Below are 18890 nucleotides of genomic sequence, written 5' to 3'. Positions count from 1 at the left end.
TATGAATCGTCTAATATAGTTTGACTATTTCGAAATTGCGACGCGCTAACATTTTAAGTGATTTTCGCGACGCTAGCATGAGCGTTCGTTTCACAAGTAGGCCACAATTTTAAGCACTAAGTTAACGGGAAGTTGTCACTTTGGTGCAGGGACTCCATTTTTATTTACTATGAGTACTAGGTGCCATATTAGTAGCTTGCAGGTTTGTATCCTTTTGATGTATAAGAATGTTATGTCTAGCGCCGTCAATGTCTTCAATCGCAACAAATCGACCAATTCTGAAGCGAATGGTTGCTGTTGATAAAAAGTGGTTCACTTATGGCAACGTCAAATGACAACGGCCGGCGTCGAATCACGGTGAGTCGGCGCAAACTGTGTCCAAGCGCGGATTAATGGTCAGGAAGGCTTTGCTATGTTTTAGGTGGAATGGCCATATAAGCATCTGCTAAGGATACTCCTACGGCCAATCACTTCATTCGAATATGTACTGTCATCAATTGTACCATCTGAACGAAGCAATCGCCTAGAAGCGACCAGCTTTGTCCAGTAGAAACGGATTAGTGTTTCCTCAGGACAACGCTAAGACATTTTAGGATTTAGCTAGTGAAAAGTTCGCATCAAGAGAAGTTTGTGAAATTCGACTGTCGAAATTTTTTTTGCTGTGGCAAATTTATTTTCAAAATGACAAAAAGTTATCGAACAAAACGATTCATATTTGAACCAAATCAGATCATTCTAACAATGTTAAATAAAGAATTCAATGTTTAAAAATCTGTTTAAGAATCTTACATATATAACATTGGATGCCCTTGTACAGCTTTTTGTCCACTGATAATTTGCCATTGACCGTTTAACCATCATATATGGTAAACGATCCACATTTTTCTATTTTAGAAAATTTCGAGTAACAAATCAATAAAAAAACGTGCTAATTAAAATGCTATTGACATAAACATAATAGACAACTGATTGAGCTGATCTGGAGGAACCCTTGAGAGTGTGACCGTATCAGTTGAGCCAATTACGACGAACCGTCGCACATAATTAAGACACAGTTCAACTTGACAAAATATAATATGATGAGCATGTTAACTCTAGGATTGGAAACTAAATTAATCTGGAGATTGGTCTGGGTCAAAACTGCCATATGAGAGTTAAAGTTCAGGGATACTCTTTGAATTTCAATATCTCGTAAAGTTCCTGCAACAAGCAGGAAATGAATCTGTATCTTTAATTTGGAGAGAAGTTCCAATTTAGAAATGTCTTATCGTCATTAGCACAATTTCTGAGAGACGAGGTATCTTAATTGTGTAGCTAGTGCTACATTCAATGGTTATGTTCCTCATGAACTTCCTTTATTCATCCCATGAAGTGTCTAAAATCTACGACGGAGATAGTTCCAGCACCATTTTCTATTATTTATGTTTAAGGAAAGTAAATTGGTGTGAACGGAAGTGAATATAACGATCGGTGCCCGAATTATCCGTTTTGAAACTCTAGCTGTTTTATTATAAATATTCTTATAAAATTTGTGGTTCTAAAAATATATATTTTCTTAACGCATTCACTACTATTCGCACCGCCACTGTATCTATAAGTAGAGCGTATGCATATCATAGCCTTTCTAACTCTTTTCATATTCAATGCTTGCGTATTGCATAGTTATAGGCGTTGCAGGGCAAATAAAATACCAGCAAGTGGTGATAGTGTTGGTGTTATGGCATTGACATCTAATAATCGCTTATCAATTGCTATCTAAAATTGAAATCTTGTTTGTGCAGCAGTTTAGAAATTTTATTATTTTTTTCGTTTTTAATTCCGTTAAGAAATATACGACACAAGGCGAAAGGTGCGAATGAGCTGCGAACCAAAATGAAAATGGTTTGCAATTGGAAAATGGACGGTTAAAAAAAGACACTTAGAATAAAATAATTTTCAAGCAAGAAGTGATCAAGTAGTAAACACAAAGTATACATCTGAGCGCGGTTGAAATTATTTTTTAGTACTTTTCACTTACCCAATAAACATTTTTAATAAAAGCTTTGCTATTTCTCATTTAGTTTCTTTTTTCTAATATCACTTATTTTATCTTTTTAAAGTAAAGTCTAAAATATATTATCAGCACACAATCTAATAAATCAAAGCGCCTCAGACCACTCACCCCGATAGTATGCTGCACTACTGTGCAGTAAATTACTGCCTCCATTGAACCTTATTTGCTTTAGTCTACTTTTAGGTGAAAAATAAGTTTCAAAGTAGTTGCTAGGTAAGACAGTTCAAGTGACGTAAATAAATATCAGCTGCATCGGATGCATTGACTTTTCATCTCATTGGCAGTTTAATTACTCTTCACTGTCATCTCAGCACTGTGGCGCTCACTTCCCACATGTTCTCTATTGGTTTTATTGGTGCTTCTGTTGCATCGTTTGATGGCAACTAAATGAAAAAACTTTACAGTAGGAAGTTGTGTGAAGCATGTGGTTTTAATTTTTGAGAGGAGCATATGAGGGAGGTCCGCTAGGTAGTTTTTCTAAAAATGAAAAATGTGCTGCTTGTTAAAATTACCATATATTCTCAACATATTGTCATTTTAGTTCGATACACTTGAACCGGTAATGCTTCAACTTCTTGAACCCGTTTCACAAATACTTAGATTTCTTAGAGGTCTACCAAAAAGGCCTTATTCGACACCAAATTTGTCCACGGAGTGACTTTTTCATGTTCGGACAGAAGAGCAAGTCTATAATATATAATCGATAATTTATAATCTATAATCTATAATCTATAATCTAAAATCTATAATCTATAATCCATAATCTATAATCTATAATCTATAATCTATAATCTATAATCTATAATCTATAATCTATAATCTAAAATCTATAATCTATAATCCATAATCTATAATCTATAATCTATAATCTATAATCTATAATCTATAATCTATAATCTATAATCTATAATCAATAATTTATAATCTATAATCTACAATCTATAATCTATAATCTATAATCTATAATATATAATCTATAATCTATATCTATAATCTATATCTATAATCTATAATCTATAATCTATATATATAATCTATTATTCATAATCAATATCTATAATCTATAATCTATAATCTTTAATCTATAATCTATATTTTATAATCTGTAATCTATATATATAATCTATTATTCGTAATCTATATCTATAATCTATAATCTATAATCTTTAATCTGTAATCTTTAATCTATAATCTATAATCTATAATCTATAATCTATAATCTATAATCTATAATCTATAATCTATAATCTATAACCTATAATCTATAATCTATAATCTATAATCTATAATCTATAATCTATAATCTATAATCTATAATCTATAATCTATAATCTATAGTCTATAATCCATAATCTATAATCTGTTATCTATAATATATAATGTTTTATCTATAATCTATAATCTATAATTTATAATCTATAATATATAATCTATAATCTATAATCTATAATCTATAATCTATAATCTATAACATATAATCTATAATCTATAATCTATAATCTGTAATCTATAATCTATAATCTATAATCTATAATCTATAATCTATAATCTATAATCTATAATCTATAATCTATAATCTATAATCTATAATCTATAATCTATAATCTATAATCTATAATCTATAATCTATAATCTATAATCTATATCTATAATCTATAATCTATAATCTATATCTAAAATCTATATCTATAATCTATAATCAATAATTTATAACCTATAATTTATAATTTTTAATCTTTATCTATAATCTATTATTTATAATCTATATCTATAATCTATAATCTATAATCTATAATCTATAATCTATAGTCTATAATCTATAATAATATCTATAATATATAATTTTTAATCTATAATCTATAATTTATAAACTGTAATATATAATCTATTATCTACAATCTATAATACATAAACGAGAATCGATCATTAAGAATTAGTAATTCATAAATTCAACATTTACGCATTTCATAATTTATAAATTATAATCGATAATTTACAATTTGTAATCGATGATCGATTAACTCAACATTTATGAACTGTCTTTATACATATAAATGATGTATCATTAATAAAAATTATAGACGATTATCGTTTTCAGCTATCGATATCAGTTAATCGATAACACTCGATATATTTTGTGCTATTTAATATTTTGTTTGAATTATATATTATAATATGTAATTAAGTACTGACTTGTCATTCTATGATATTCATCAAACGCTAAGTATACTAAAATATTCACTAGCATACTTTTAATTGCCTCTGTCAAGGCTACTGCGCATTGCATGATACCTATTAATATTTGTCTTTGTCCACTGACATCATTTCAATATCATTTCTCTTGTTCTGGATATTTTTTTGAAATATTATTTTAAGGTCATTAGTTTGCTGCTAATATATTTCACATGTGTCCTTGCAGGCGAGTACCGTGCCAAATCCGATGAAATCACATAAGTACATACATATGTATGTATGTAAATTTGAGTCTATGTGTGTGTGCATTGGCAAGACCTTGGTATACAGGTCAGAAGGCGCTTGCATTGCGCATTTTTTGAATAATTTCCCAACATTTATAAAAGTTGAACATTTTAATTAGTACTTTTAATCTGATAACATATTTTTACATGACACATAACATGCGGATGAACAGACACATTCAAGTATTTATGTTGAATACATATGTAAACATGAAATGAAAGTTCAACTAACGTTGTAAAAAAGAATTTAAAATTGTGCCCTTTGGAGAGTGGCAGCGAAGCTTTGATGATTGGAAGTGTATGAAAGCAGCCATTGGAGTCCTTAGTACATCAGCGAAGGCGGGTAAATGTGTTGTATAAATCAAGCGAATTGTGAAATATGGGCAACCGAACGCACACACACACACACGTACACACATAAATATATATATATTTATATAAATCCATACGTAAATAAACGCACGCTATCAATGCACGCCTCTGAATTGCGTGAGCACAGCGAGCGCGCTCCAGGCAACTTTCGTTCCGCCGCCGACACCAACTTAAGCGATATTGTCAGCGATTTGCGGTGTGGTTTCGGTGAGTTTCGTTGTGTTTCGGTGTGTGTATGTGTTGTTTCTTTTATTGTAATGGTTTTGTTTTCATTTCTTTGTTGCACTTTTGTTACGTTTTCGCCTTTTAGCTTATAAAATTGTAATTTATTGCCACGCGCTGCTCACTTCATGTTAATCCATTATTATTGCTTTTGTTGTAACACTTTTAATAGCATTAATGGTCTTTAAACGCGTTAAAAATCGCTTTCAACTACATTAAAATCGTTAAGGATCTGATTTATGAATGATTATATATAACTACATACATGTATTATACACGAGTGAAGTGTTTATAAAGGGATTCCTTTCATTAAAACTACCTAAAATATCGTTTAACTAAAAAAAAAATTACATAAGAAAAAAGAGGCAACCATTATTTAGACAATCAGTATTATGGATTTTAACAAGATCAAAAATTGATAAATTCAAGAGATAAAGCATATTTAGTACAATATATAATTTAAAAAAAAACTACACTTTCTAATTGAGATTTTCATATTAGGTTGCAGTGTTGCATTTTTGAATAGGAATGAGAATATGGCGGTCGCCGTCAGGTAATACTTGTAGTCTAGGTTCTAAAAAATTTTAGATCCACAACAAACATTTCCTTTCGAATGGTAGTCACCCCTCGGGTAGACAATAGCAAATATGTAAACATAATTTTACCTTGGAAAATCATTCCAACCTCTTAACCTCATCGCCATTTATTAGACTATATCGAGAGACAATATGCAAGTAGGTAGGATAACTCAGTCAAACGTCTAATAGGAACTTCAGATAGAATTATGCAACTGGCTTAGTTCATATTATTTCCATTAGAAGGCACCTGCATGAACTTCGAACTGTTTCCGCTTTCTCAAATTCTGACATATGTATCTGGTCACCAACTACTTTTTACTGTTCTTGGAACACAAGACAAAGCTCCTTGAAAATACCTTCTATAATCTATAATTTATTATCTATAGTCCTCAATCTATAATCTACAATCTATAATATATAATCTATAATCTATAATCTATAATCTATAATCTATAATCTATAATCTATAATCTATAATCTATAATCTATAATCTATAATCTATAAACTATAATCTATAATCTAATCTATAATCTATAATCTATAATCTATAATCTATAATCTATAATCTATAATCTATAACCTATAATCTATAATCTATAATCTATAATCTATAATCTATAATCTATAATCTATAATCTATAATCTATAATCTATAATCTATAATCTATAATCTATAATCTATAATCTATAATCTATAATCTATAATCTATAATCTATAATCTATAATCTATAATCTATAAACTATAATCTATAATCTATAATCTATAATCTATAATCTATAATCTATAATCTATAATCTATAATCTATAATCTATAATCTATAATCTATAATCTATAATCTATAATCTATAATCTATAATCTATAATCTATAATCTATAATCTATAATCTATAATCTATAATCTATAATCTATAATCTATAATCTATAATCTATAATCTATAATCTATAATCTATAATCTATAATCTATAATCTATAATCTATAATCTATAATCTATAATCTATAATCTATAATCTATAATCTATAATCTATAATCTATAATCTATAATCTATAATCTATAATCTATAATCTATAATCTATAATCTATAATCTATAATCTATAATCTATAATCTATAATCTATAATCTATAATCTATAATCTATAATCTATAATCTATAATCTATAATCTATAATCTATAATCTATAATCTATAATCTATAATCTATAATCTATAATCTATAATCTATAATCTATAATCTATAATCTATAATCTATAATCTATAATCTATAATATATATTCTATAAACTATAACCTATTCTTTTTAATTCATAATCTATAATCTATAATCTATAATCTATCATCTATAATCTATAATTTATAATCTATAATCTATAATCAATAATCAATAATCTGTAACCTATAACCTATGATCTATAGTTTCGGAATCTGGAAAATATTCTCCAGACATAACAAAAACAATCGCAAAATGTTGCTAAGTTAATATTATCGTTACAACGGTCCCTTACCCTAAGAGCCACTCATTATTCAGATAAGTCTATGAAAACACACAGGTTCTAGTTGTAACTGCTCTTTAGAAACGCTTGAGATCAAGTAATTGTATAAAATCATTTAAGGCAATAACTTCTGCTGGGTGCCTAAAACCTGAATAGCACGCACTTTTGCTATAAAAGGTGTCTGCAGTAGTTAAAAAATATTGTAAATCTTTACGCATTTATATTATTAATCACAAGACCTTACATTGCGTACTTGAAATTAAGGTTTCTTTTAATTTCTTTAATGGTCCTAAATAAAATTCCTCGTAATTGAGTCCACCATACGACAACCCCTCAACATTCAACGCCCACTTGTTGTACAGCCAAAAGGTGATGCTTGTTACTGCTATTGAAACGCCTTTCCGGTTAAGCTTGACACGCGTCCCAGGGTTACGAGCATTGGTCATACAATACAAATACATACAATACAAACTCACGTAGATCACGTAGGGGGTGCATACATACAAACGGCGCCTGTATATCATATATCCATAAAATAACTTTTATCCAGATTCGCTGTTGCATGACTCAGTTGTAGTATACGGTTTATTTATACACAATATTTTTGTTTTTATTGTTATCCTTGCCATTGTGCTGCGTGTTGTTGTTGTTTGCCATTTGATTTTGTTGTAGTTTTCACTCGTTATTTTCGCATGAAAGCGCCTCGAGTGAATAATGGCAGTGCAGGCAGCTACCAGCGGCCCGGCCATAAAGCGAATTGAAACGAAACGAACGTGGCGAGACGAGCCAGCGAGCGAACGAACGAACCGCAACTAATGCCCGGCGACATGTGCAATTCCGATTAATACTCGTTGATAAACAAGTTATTTTAATTAATCGCTAGGTGTTGCTGAAACTGAAACAATGCTGCAGCGCACACAAACAGCCTTGCAACTACACACATATATATACACAGGCACACACGGTGTTTCTGTAGAGAAGTTATAATATTGTGATTTAGCCAACGTAAATTCTCAAGCGCTGATGTGTGTGTGTGCGTTCTCTATAAAGTAGATTCCTGTTCAATACTCGTATATTTTTGTTAGCATGTTTGGTATGCTTTTATGTGCTCACGAAATTGTTTAGTTACTCAAAAATTTAAATTTATGAATATTTCAGCTAAAACTCCATTTGATTTTATAATCAAATCACTTTTGATGTAAATATTGAATACATGTTCTTAAAGCTAAAAGGGGATAAACAGATCTTATCTCGATTTTGATAGATCAGTTTGTATGGCAGCTATATACAATAGTGGCTCGATCTAAGTAGTATTTATGGAGATTATAGCGTTGGCTTGGATAATAATGCATACCAAATTTCAGAAAGATATCTCGTCAAATAAATAAGTTTTCCACAGAAGCAGTGGATTTGGATCGTTCAGTTTGTAGGGCAACCCTACGATACAGTTTTCCAATCTAAATAATTGGTTCAAAGATTGTACTGCTGTCTGAAACAAATAATCCATGCCAATTTTCGTGAAGATATTTTGTCAAATAAAAAAGTTTCCAATACAAGGACATTATTTTGATCGTCCGGTTTGTATGGCAGGTATATGTTATAGTGAGCCGATATTAACGTTTCAATAAATCTGTAGCTTCTTTGGGAGAAAAAGTTGTATGCAAAGTTTCAGATCGATTTGAGCTCTTTTAAGCAATATTATATACTTGACTTGTAGGTGGGCAACTGTTCAACAGTGCGTATACGTACCATCAGCAGAGAATCTCTCAAATGCAAAGTTGAAAATGAATAAATAAGATACAATTAAATGTTTGAGATGTCAATGTTTATGGCAGGTTCCTAAACTAAGCTTATTTTGTACTTCTCCAGAGGTAAATGCGCTTTGATAATAACTACTAAACGAGTACGATATAGTATTCTATATTATACTACAATTATACTATTGCAAATTATATAAAACCATTTTGTGATACCCAATGGGCCTTAGGATTTGCGGCAATATATATGTTGCTGTCATTATTCAAAGAAGAAAAAGGAGTTTGCCGCTAGTTGTACTAGACATTTCTATATAAATGAAGAACCAATAGAATCCACCATATTTCTCAATAAAATTAAAATGATTGCTTCTTCACATAGCCTTCCGAATTTTTATGTTACTTCTTGTATTTCTGGTCGATTGCTTATCTTCAGGAAAATCTGTCAGCATAAAGAGAATTCACACTTGATACATCTGGCTTTGTCTAAAAGCTCTTGCTGAAATGTGGAACTATTGTGGCTGAGCTACCTGTTTTCTTTGTAGGGATGGTCGCAAAAGAACTATTCTCTACATAATTTGTTCTTTCCGCGGAGATGCGATTACATTACTCAACAAATCTGATGTAAACATGTGCACCTGATGTGCTAAGAGCCATGTGGGGTACTTGAGGAGTCCTGATTACGAATTTAAGTTTAAAAATGTTCCAGCACGTACAGATATTTTTGGTCATTTTAGTAGATGGTGGTGGTTTGATAAAACACAAAAGTCCCACGTGTTAGGAAATTTTTATTATCATTTTCGGTTTTAGCAATCCAAAATTAGCAAGAAACAGCCGCTAACATGACAGTCGCAAACTGACTGTAAACTGTTATCATCAAGTGTGTTTAGTAATATTGTAACTGCACTTCGGACTTCGCATTTCTGCATAGCTCGAAATCTGCAGCTAGATTACTGAGACGCTTATTGAGTAGATGTAGAAAATCGTATTTATCTTATCTTTGACACTACAATCGTGGGTCGGTCTGGGCCGAGACACAAACTTCACCATTTGCCTCCATTCTTTGCGAGGCCACTCCAGTTGTACAATCCATTTGGTCCTTCCATTGGACGCGAGGGCGCCGTTGCTTTCCTTCTCCAGCCATGGAGCTTCATCTTCCATGTGAATGACATGCGCTTAACTATTGTATATCCATGTCGCCGTAAAGCTCATACAGCTCTTCAGTAGATCCATCTTCTTTGATATTCATCGATCACGCGAACGGCTCCTAAAACCCTGCGGGACTTTCAAATGCTTTCTCATCTCAGTTCGTCGTCGTCCGTATTTTTAAATCCAATCATTTACTTTCCGTTAAGCCAAAATTGAGAAGCCGAAGTGCGGAGAAGGCGAAGAGCAACATCAACAGCAGAGCTTATATTCTAGCGCGGATTATGAAGATGGGGAAGAAAAGAGAAAAGCAAAGATTGAGTATAGAAAAAAATAAAGAAAAGAAGAAGGACAGAGTTTAGAAAAGGAAAGTTGGAACAAAATATAAAGTAGAGATAATAGAAAATATGGAAAAAAATAAAGTAGAGAGAAGAAAAAAGATAAATAAAAAAACAGAGGAGGGTATAAAATATATAGTCAATACACTTAGTAAAGGGTTTAGGAAAGAAATGAGAGAGTAGAAAAAAGAGAGGTAGTGATATGGATAAGTGAGAAAGATACAGTTACACTACTTTATATTTGATTTATATTAGTGATATTAGTGAGAGAGAGAAAGGGATATAGGGTTACAATACTTAATAATGTGCCAATTGTCTTTATTTGTTTGCTGGAAAGTAGTTAAGTGGGTCTTCATAGTGTTGCCTATTTAGAAGTATTTTAAGTGAAGTCAACAATATTTAAATATATTGTATGAAAAATTAATTAAGAAAATATGAGAATATCAAATACTAATCTATAAAATTAATCACTTGTAAAATGAACAACTCTTTATGTACTGTTACATTTTCCATAGCATCGAAAAGCACACATTTTACCGCAGTTTCATGACAGTGCTCCAAACAAGTTCCACTAACGCAATTATAACCCAATTTGGCGCAGAAATCTCCCAGGAATTGCATTAAGTATTTATTCAAATTTTCTACATAAATTGCAATTTCACATTTAAAAATGTCCCACAACGATGGCGATTAGTATGTGCTTAGTATACTTTTGTTGTTAGTCCAATAAAAACCAGGAGAGTCATACATTATGTGGCATGCAACAAGCACGATTATTGCTGGAGAGAGGGGCGAATACAAATAAGATTACTGCACACAAGTTAGATGGAATAGAAAATTGTATAAATACTGCCAAGTTATGAGTAATGAACTGACGAGCAGCGGAAAACAAGTGGACAGCCGACAGCGGATAAGTTAAAAGCGGTTTTACGTGCCACACACGTCAAAAGCGGTTGGGGAGCACAAAAGTTAGATACTGTCAAGAGGAGTTGAGTATGTTGTAGGAACGGTGAGGCGAAGCAGGCGCGGGTTGGCTTAAAAGCTTAATGAATACGCTGGCGTTGCATGCAACCAGTAACCATGTTTGTTGTTGGTTATACGAGGTTATAAGCAGGTTTACAATGTTTTGATTCATTAAGCGCAAGTATTTTGAAATAACGGCGTAAAAGAGGAAATGTTTGGGGTCGCGCCGCGATTGTCAATCTAAATGTTGTGCATTTGCGTGCAGCCAATGGATTATAACTGCAGAAACCATGCATAAAAGCAACAACAAGCGGTGTATTGCGCGCTGATGACAATCAGACAATGCGCGTGAAAAAAAATGACACTTCGCGTTACGGGTGGCGCACACCAAGCGAGTGGCCTAAAGTCACAGCGTACGGTCAGTGTCGTCAGTGGACTCATTCAGCGCGGTCAGTCAAGCGGAAGTTGAAACGCGGTAACAGCGCGCTTTAGTGCAACGCGTCACGCACAACAATTTCCGTTTGCAATAAAAATAATTTCACTTTCCCCACGCCGTAAGAGTGCAAAGCGAACGCAATGCATGTGGAATGTAACGCGCAACGCGTTCTGAGCGCGCGAATGCCCACCGCCGCTCTATTGCTGGCGGCATTTATGCTGCAGCGCTTCAGCGTGTGCGTTGCTATAGCTGTAGATACGGCGGATGGTGGCAGCAGTAAGCTACAGTTTGAGCAGCCAGCTCAACCGCTGCAGGATCACACGCAGACGTATTTTTTGCCAAATCGCACGGGAATTGTGCAACTCTTCGAATGGAAGTTCGCCGATATAGCGACCGAGTGTGAACAGTTTTTGGGTCCGCATGGTTATGCGGGTGTACAGGTGTGGCGCGCTTTCAATTTATTATTCCTATTAGGTTTACTGTATGCCGCTAATGCCTCGCGTGCACTTACAGGTTTCTCCCGTTGCGGAGCATTTGGTTGTGCGTTCTGAGTCTCTGCAGCAACCGTGGTGGGAACGCTATCAATCGGTCTCATTACAAATTGTGTCGCGCTCTGGCGGCGAAGCGGAGTTTCAACAAATGACACAAGCTTGTAATGCCGCCGGTGTGCGCGTCTATGTCGATGTAGTGCTCAATCATATGGCAGGCGCTTACAATGAGGCGACAGCTAGTGGTCAGCAGTTGCTTGAGGGTTTTGCCGGTTCGACTGCCAATGCCAGTTCGTATGAATTTACTGCGTTGTCATTTTCTAGTCGTCACTTTCATAAACCATGTACGTTGACGAATTATCTGGATGCGCATGTAGTGCGCAATTGCGAGCTGAATGGTTGGCCCGATCTGAATCATTATCGTCTGGATGTACGCGCAAATTTGACGGATTTTCTGAATCGTCTGGTGGACTTAGGTGTAGCGGGTTTTCGTGTGGATTCGGCGAAATATATTTGGCCCATTGACATTAAGGTGAGTGTGTGGTGAAATGAACGTGTGCAAAATTTCAGATCGATATCTCAAAAACTGAAGGACTATTTAAATCGGACACGACTTTATCGACTCAGCTCGTCATGCTGATCATTTCTATGTATATTTTGTAAGGTCTCTGACGTTTCCTTCTACTTAACGTTTCCTTCAATAATATATATACGGTAATATTTTAAGTAACTGCGTACATTCTTGGGTCCTTTTTTAAGGCACTGTAGATATTTTGTAATGCGCGGATTTCGTTATGTTAAATTCTATGACACAGACAGTCAAACCACTGAAAAGTTTGTCATATAATTATACTCTCGCAACCTGTTGCTACAGAGTATAATAGTTTTGTTTACCTAACGGTTGTTCACCTAAAACTAATCGAGTTAGATATAGGGTTATGTATATATAAATGATCAGGATGAAGAGACGAGTTGAAATCCGGGTGACTGTCCGTCCGTGCAAGCTCTAACTTGAGTAAAAATTGAGATATCTTTATGAAACTTGGTAGACATGTTTCTTGATACCGTGAGACGGTTGGTATTGCAGATGGGCGTAATCGGACCACTGCCACGCCCACAAAACGCTATTATTCAAAAACAAATAAATTGCCATAACTAAGCTCCACAACAAGATACAAGACTATTATTTAGTATACAGGATCACAATAGGGAGGGGCATCTGCAGTTAAAATTTTTTTTTTGAAGTCGGCGTGGTCCTAGGGGCGGGCTAGGTTTAATGCGCATATCTCTTAAACCCCTAATGCAATAATAACAAAATTCACTAGAAGCAAATTTTTTTAGAACCTCTACCTACAGTGTGAAAATGGGTGAAATCGGGTGGCAACTCCGCCCACTCCCCAAATAACCGTACTGTTAAAAACTACTAAAAGCGCGATAAATCAAGCATTAAACACGCCAGAGACATTAAATTTTATCTCTGGGATGGTATGAGATGACTTTATAGGAACCGCATTCAAAATTAGATAGTGGGCGTGGCCCAGCCCACTTTTAGGTGAAAACCCATATCTTGAGATCTGCTTAACCGATTTCAACCAAATTCGGTGCATGACGTTCTTTTCATATTTCTATGTCATAGTGCGATGGGCGAAATCGGACTACAACCACGCCTACTTCTCATATAACACCATTTTAAATTCCATCTGATTCTTTCACTTTCCACAATGCAAATCAGGCAACAATGACTGTATCGGGATAAAACTTTGCGTGAATAATGCGATTAAAGTATGCCACCTTGTGGCCAAAAATTATCTAAATCGAACCAAAACTGTTCAAGCCCCTAAGTACTAAATATGTGGACCCCAGTGCGAGTATACCATTTGACTTTGCGAGAGTAAAAAATGTTCGGTTACATCCGAACTTAGCCCTTACTTACTTGTTATTGTAATTTATGATCCCGGTTTTAGAAACAGGCTAGTAATTTGGAGAAAAAATACAAATTTATGCTTGAAAATTTGTGGAGGTAAAATATCCCTTGATTTAGAGGATATACTTGTATTTATACTATTATCAATTTAACGCCAGTAAATTAGACGTTATGAAAACTGCACATTAGTTTCAGCTAAGGCTATCATCCTTTGTAATAATTTTGCAAATAAATTTTGATATCAGTATCATCTGTCAGATGAATTAATCTATTCAAATTATTTTCTTTACATTTGGGCATTTTCAGTTACTATTCCAAGGCGTTAAAAATCTGAATAACGAGGCTTTTGATTTTCCCGAAAACGCGCGACCATTTGTTTACCAAGATGTCGTAGATTTGGGAGTTGACTCCGTGTCAAAGCAAGTATATAAAATAAATTTTAAATCGAAAAGAAACTGCATGAGCAGAGATCAAAGATTTAATATTTTAAACTTTTACTTATTTTCCTTCTAGAACGGAGTACTCCAGCTACGGCATGGTCACTGACTATTTGTATGCCGCCGTATTAGCCAACATTATCAACGGCAAAGCGCCGCTGAGCACACTAATAAATTGGGGCCCGGCAATGGGCTTCCTGCCACATCAGCAGGCGCTCGTCTTCGTTGACAGTCATGATGGACAGCGAGACCATAACCTTTTGGGCGCTAATCAGCTGATCTCCTACAAACAACCAAGGAAATATATCATAGTAACCGCATTCATGTTGGCACATCCATATGGTCGGGTTAAACGGATTATGAGCTCATATTACTTTGCTGCACAGCATCCAGAACAAGGACCGCCATTCGAAGAAGACAAGCAGACAGAGGCTGATGCTGAGGCAGATGCCAGTGAGGTAGCGGAAGAGAATGTAGAACCAGCGGAAGGTGACGAAGAGGCAGTTGAGGTAGCTGAGAATGAGGCGGAGGGAGAAAATGAAGAAACAGAAGTGGAAAATGAGGCAGAAGAAGTGGATGATAGCGTAGTAGCAGAGGGTGATGAAACAGCTGAAAATGCTGTTGCGAGCTCATCACATATACGTTCACCGACTTTTGATGCGGCAACTGGACGCTGTGAGTACGCCTCTGGTTGGGTTTGTGAACATCGTTGGCCACCCATTGTACAAATGATACAGTTGGTGAATACGCTTAGCGAGTTGGAGGATGGCGTCATCAATTTCCAAACGGATGGTCCGAATCACATAGCCTTCTGTCGTGGCAACAAAGCATTCTTTGTGTTTAACAGCGATCTACAGTTGGCTTACGATGCCGATGTTGAGACTTGTCTACCGGGTGGTACGTATTGTGATGTGATTAGTGGTGGACGTGCGGAGAATGGTGCATCTAGAACGGATTGTGCAGGCAAGCGTGTTACAGTCGATGCAGAGGGTAAAACGCATATTATGCTGCCAGCTGTGTTGGGCGTTGATGAAGAGGACGCTGCGGTCGGAAGTGATTATGATGAAACGGATGTGGAGGCGAATGATGCCTACGGAATCGCAGCTGGCATGGATGGAGAATTTGGTGTGCTAGCAATATATGAAGGATCGAGAATAGATAAAGAAGCGCAGACAGACGCCGGACAAACATCGTTAGGTGCAGATGAAGATGAAACTGTAACCGAAGCAGTTGCAGAAGATGATAAAGAGGACGCAGCTGACGCGGAGAGTGTAACCGAAACTGTGGATGTAACAAAAGAGGTTATGTCGGCTGAAGAGTTGGAAGATGAGGTGGCAGAGACAAAAAAGAACGCTAAGCTTGAGGAAGCGGCAACTGATGCTAGCATCGGAAATGAGAATGCAGAAGATGAGACACCAGCAGAAGATGCCACTACAGTTGATGAAGTAGCTGAGGAACAAGTTAGCGAACAGGGAGAAGATGAGCAGCCAACAGTTGACGGCGAAGAACCTACAGTAGATGATAACCAAGAAGAGATACACGAAGCAGTTACAGAGCTAACTAAGGAAATTGAGGTAGCCGTAGCTGATGAGCCTGCAGCAACAGAAGCGAGTAATAGCGAGAACACATCAGACGAGGTAGTCGTAGATCCTCCCACAAGTGAGGAAGCAAGTAAGGACGATGAGACAGTGAGAGAGGATGAAACAGCTACAACCGCAGTTAATGCGGACCAATTTGCTCCTAATGTAACTGGACTGCGAGTTGGTTTAGTAAATATAGAGAAAGTCGTTAAAGACTTCGAGAATACTGCGGGAGACGATAATGGATCAGGAATAGTGACAGGAGTTAAAGAGATGACCGATAGTGTTGTAGAGAAAACTAAAGAGGTGAGTGTGAGATTAAAATATTTTTTATAGTATACGTGTAAGTTTTGTGCGTCTCATTTTCCAGTGCGGGAAAATCATAAGATTTTGAAACTTTTTGAAAATTGTCAAAAATTCGGAGAGAATTTTCCACTACTCGGTTCAGTTCAGTAATTTTAAACAGTTTCTTCGGTGCTACTACGAAAAGAACGGAAAAACTAGTTTTACTACTGACGAGTTGTTGAATTTTGCTCTCCGAGAGTTAGTTGAAGGCAGAGCAGCAAAACGTTTGGTTGTCTAATTGCAGTTTTTCAATTTCGAACGTTAGCACGATAGTGCTTTTTGTATATCTGACTTAAGTTTCCGACAACAAACTATTTCGTTCCCAAAAGTACGAGTATAAGGGACTTTAGACCCTTGGGTTATTTAACTAACAGTCTACAAGCCGACGCTCTGTCGTGTGTGGTTAAGCTACAAGTAAATTTAACGAGCACAATGCAGCTTTGAAGTCCAATATGGAATTATATATCCTTAGAACGAAATGACGAAGTAGGTCTACTCTGTATTAGAACGACTAAAAGCAGAAGTATTTGGCTTCACTTAAGGTTTTACACCGACTTATGCGGTGTGGCGACCTTGCTAAACTCGCTAATGTCGTAAATAACTTTATTTGAGGGTTGCCGCCTTTGTTAATTGCTATTCTGGAATTAATTATTTAGAAATTAATTATTTAGTCACTTAATAGAGATATCGACCTGAAATTTTGCATACATTCTTTTCTTCTCAAGAAGCGGCTCATTTGTAGAAATTGTAGGAATCACCAATTTTGAACTATTATAGCATATAGCTGCCCTACAAACTCAGCGATCGAAACAGAGTTCTTGTAGGGGACACTTTTTTATTTGATGAGATATCTTCACGAATTTTGGCATGTGTTATTATTTAAGGTAACGGTATAATCTGCGGAGAAATTGTTCAGAGCGGATCACTATAGCATATAGCTGCCACATAAACTGACCAATCAAAATCAAGTTTTGGAAATTTTTTTATTATTTTTGATATACTTACTACCGTCTTCATTATAGCATCATCCATTAAATCAACTTTATAAATAATTAAGTCTTAACTGCGCAGTTTAAAAAATGTTACAATTTCATGATTAAAAAAAAATCTAATCAATTACTAAAAAATATTAATTACTTTGTTTATCTTCCCATCTCCACAGGTGATTGCCAAGGCCGGCTTCAATAATATGGGCGCCCGCAGCACGCAAAGGTATGAAATCGCCTCGGCGAAATCTTCGCTAACCATCAATCCACGTTAGTCATCAATATAAAAACAACAACTAATTTATTTACTCTCCATTTCAGCAATCAATTTTGCAGTTTACTGATACTAATCAGTGCCATTTTACTAAATTTGTAGAGCACTTAAAGCAAGCGAAATGAGAAAAGTGAATTTTCATTTTATTCCATTAATTTAATTTTCTTTTGTTATAAATTTGCTGCCATTTGCACAAAATAAATGTAAAAGAAAATAGAAAATTGCAATTGTCAATTGACTGTTAGTTGTTGTTGTTGGCACATAGTGATCGTCTGATAATACCCACTAAACAGTAGAGGTACAAGGAAATGTGAGCAAATAGCCGGCCTAAAAGGTAGGCAGTCCTCAGTACAACAACAAAACAGCGCTACCACACACCTTTAGTGCCCGGAAAACCCCACCCCACAAAGCAACTTATCGCATGTTGACCATCTGCGAACACAATGGCTAGGCACAGCCTCAGCAACGCACCACCCCACCACCGCTTACCTCTTTCTTTTTTACACGAGCGCAAAATCGCGATTGTCGTAATGCTCACTAAGTTGCTATAAATTGAAAACGGAAATAAAATGTTAAGCATTCTAGCAGAAAGGGGCTCAAAAGTGGTGAGTCAACTACAAAACGAGACTCTGCAATTCAATTTCATTGCATTCCTGCGAACATACAAATATAAGTACGAACACACCATGCGAGGCGCACTAAGTGACTCCATGGATTGAAGTGTTATTTAGTGGCAGGCTTACGCTCTTGTTGTTGTTGTTTTTTTGTGTATATATGACCATTTGAATTAAAGTAGTTACAAGGCTGTGCACTACACCTTGGTTTGCTTATAGCCTTTCTACCTAACGCCCCTGCCTCACTCACTCCCTCCTGTCCTCGCCCACTTCTCTTAAGTACTCATTTTGCTATCGTTGTGTTCAATTATACCCGTTTTCTGCAACATTACCTTCGACGCTTAGCCGGTACTAGCAACTAACAAGCGCAATCTACAATCAACTACTACAACAAAAACAGTAATAG

At 35.2% G+C, this 18890-nt stretch overlaps 1 protein-coding gene across 1 annotated transcript; it reads left to right on the top strand.

Moving 5' to 3' along the window:
- The first annotated feature begins 11839 nt into the window (after positions 1-11839).
- Positions 11840-18091, top strand: LOC106614431 (alpha-amylase-related protein). Its single transcript, XM_014230180.3, has 6 exons — positions 11840-12276; positions 12350-12856; positions 14555-14667; positions 14762-16571; positions 17773-17822; positions 17918-18091. Exons 1-6 carry the CDS (start codon positions 11977-11979, stop codon positions 17970-17972), a joined length of 2835 nt encoding a protein of 944 aa, XP_014085655.2. The 5' UTR covers positions 11840-11976; the 3' UTR covers positions 17973-18091.
- Positions 18092-18890: the final 799 nt, after the last annotated feature.

The sequence above is a fragment of the Bactrocera oleae genome, chromosome 4 (assembly GCF_042242935.1).
Source record: "Bactrocera oleae isolate idBacOlea1 chromosome 4, idBacOlea1, whole genome shotgun sequence".
NCBI classification, from domain to species: Eukaryota; Metazoa; Arthropoda; class Insecta; order Diptera; family Tephritidae; genus Bactrocera; species Bactrocera oleae.
This window is presented reverse-complemented; position numbering and strand designations above follow the sequence as displayed.

Excerpts from the sequence above, each read along its gene's own strand:
- LOC106614431 (XM_014230180.3), top strand. The coding sequence starts at position 11,977 with ATGCATGTGGAATGTAACGCGCAACGCGTTCTGAGCGCGCGAATGCCC. Across the intron at positions 12,277-12,349 it reads ATGGTTATGCGGGTGTACAG|GTTTCTCCCGTTGCGGAGCA; the intron begins GTGTGGCGCGCT and ends GTGCACTTACAG. Across the intron at positions 16,572-17,772 it reads TTGTAGAGAAAACTAAAGAG|GTGATTGCCAAGGCCGGCTT; the intron begins GTGAGTGTGAGA and ends CCATCTCCACAG.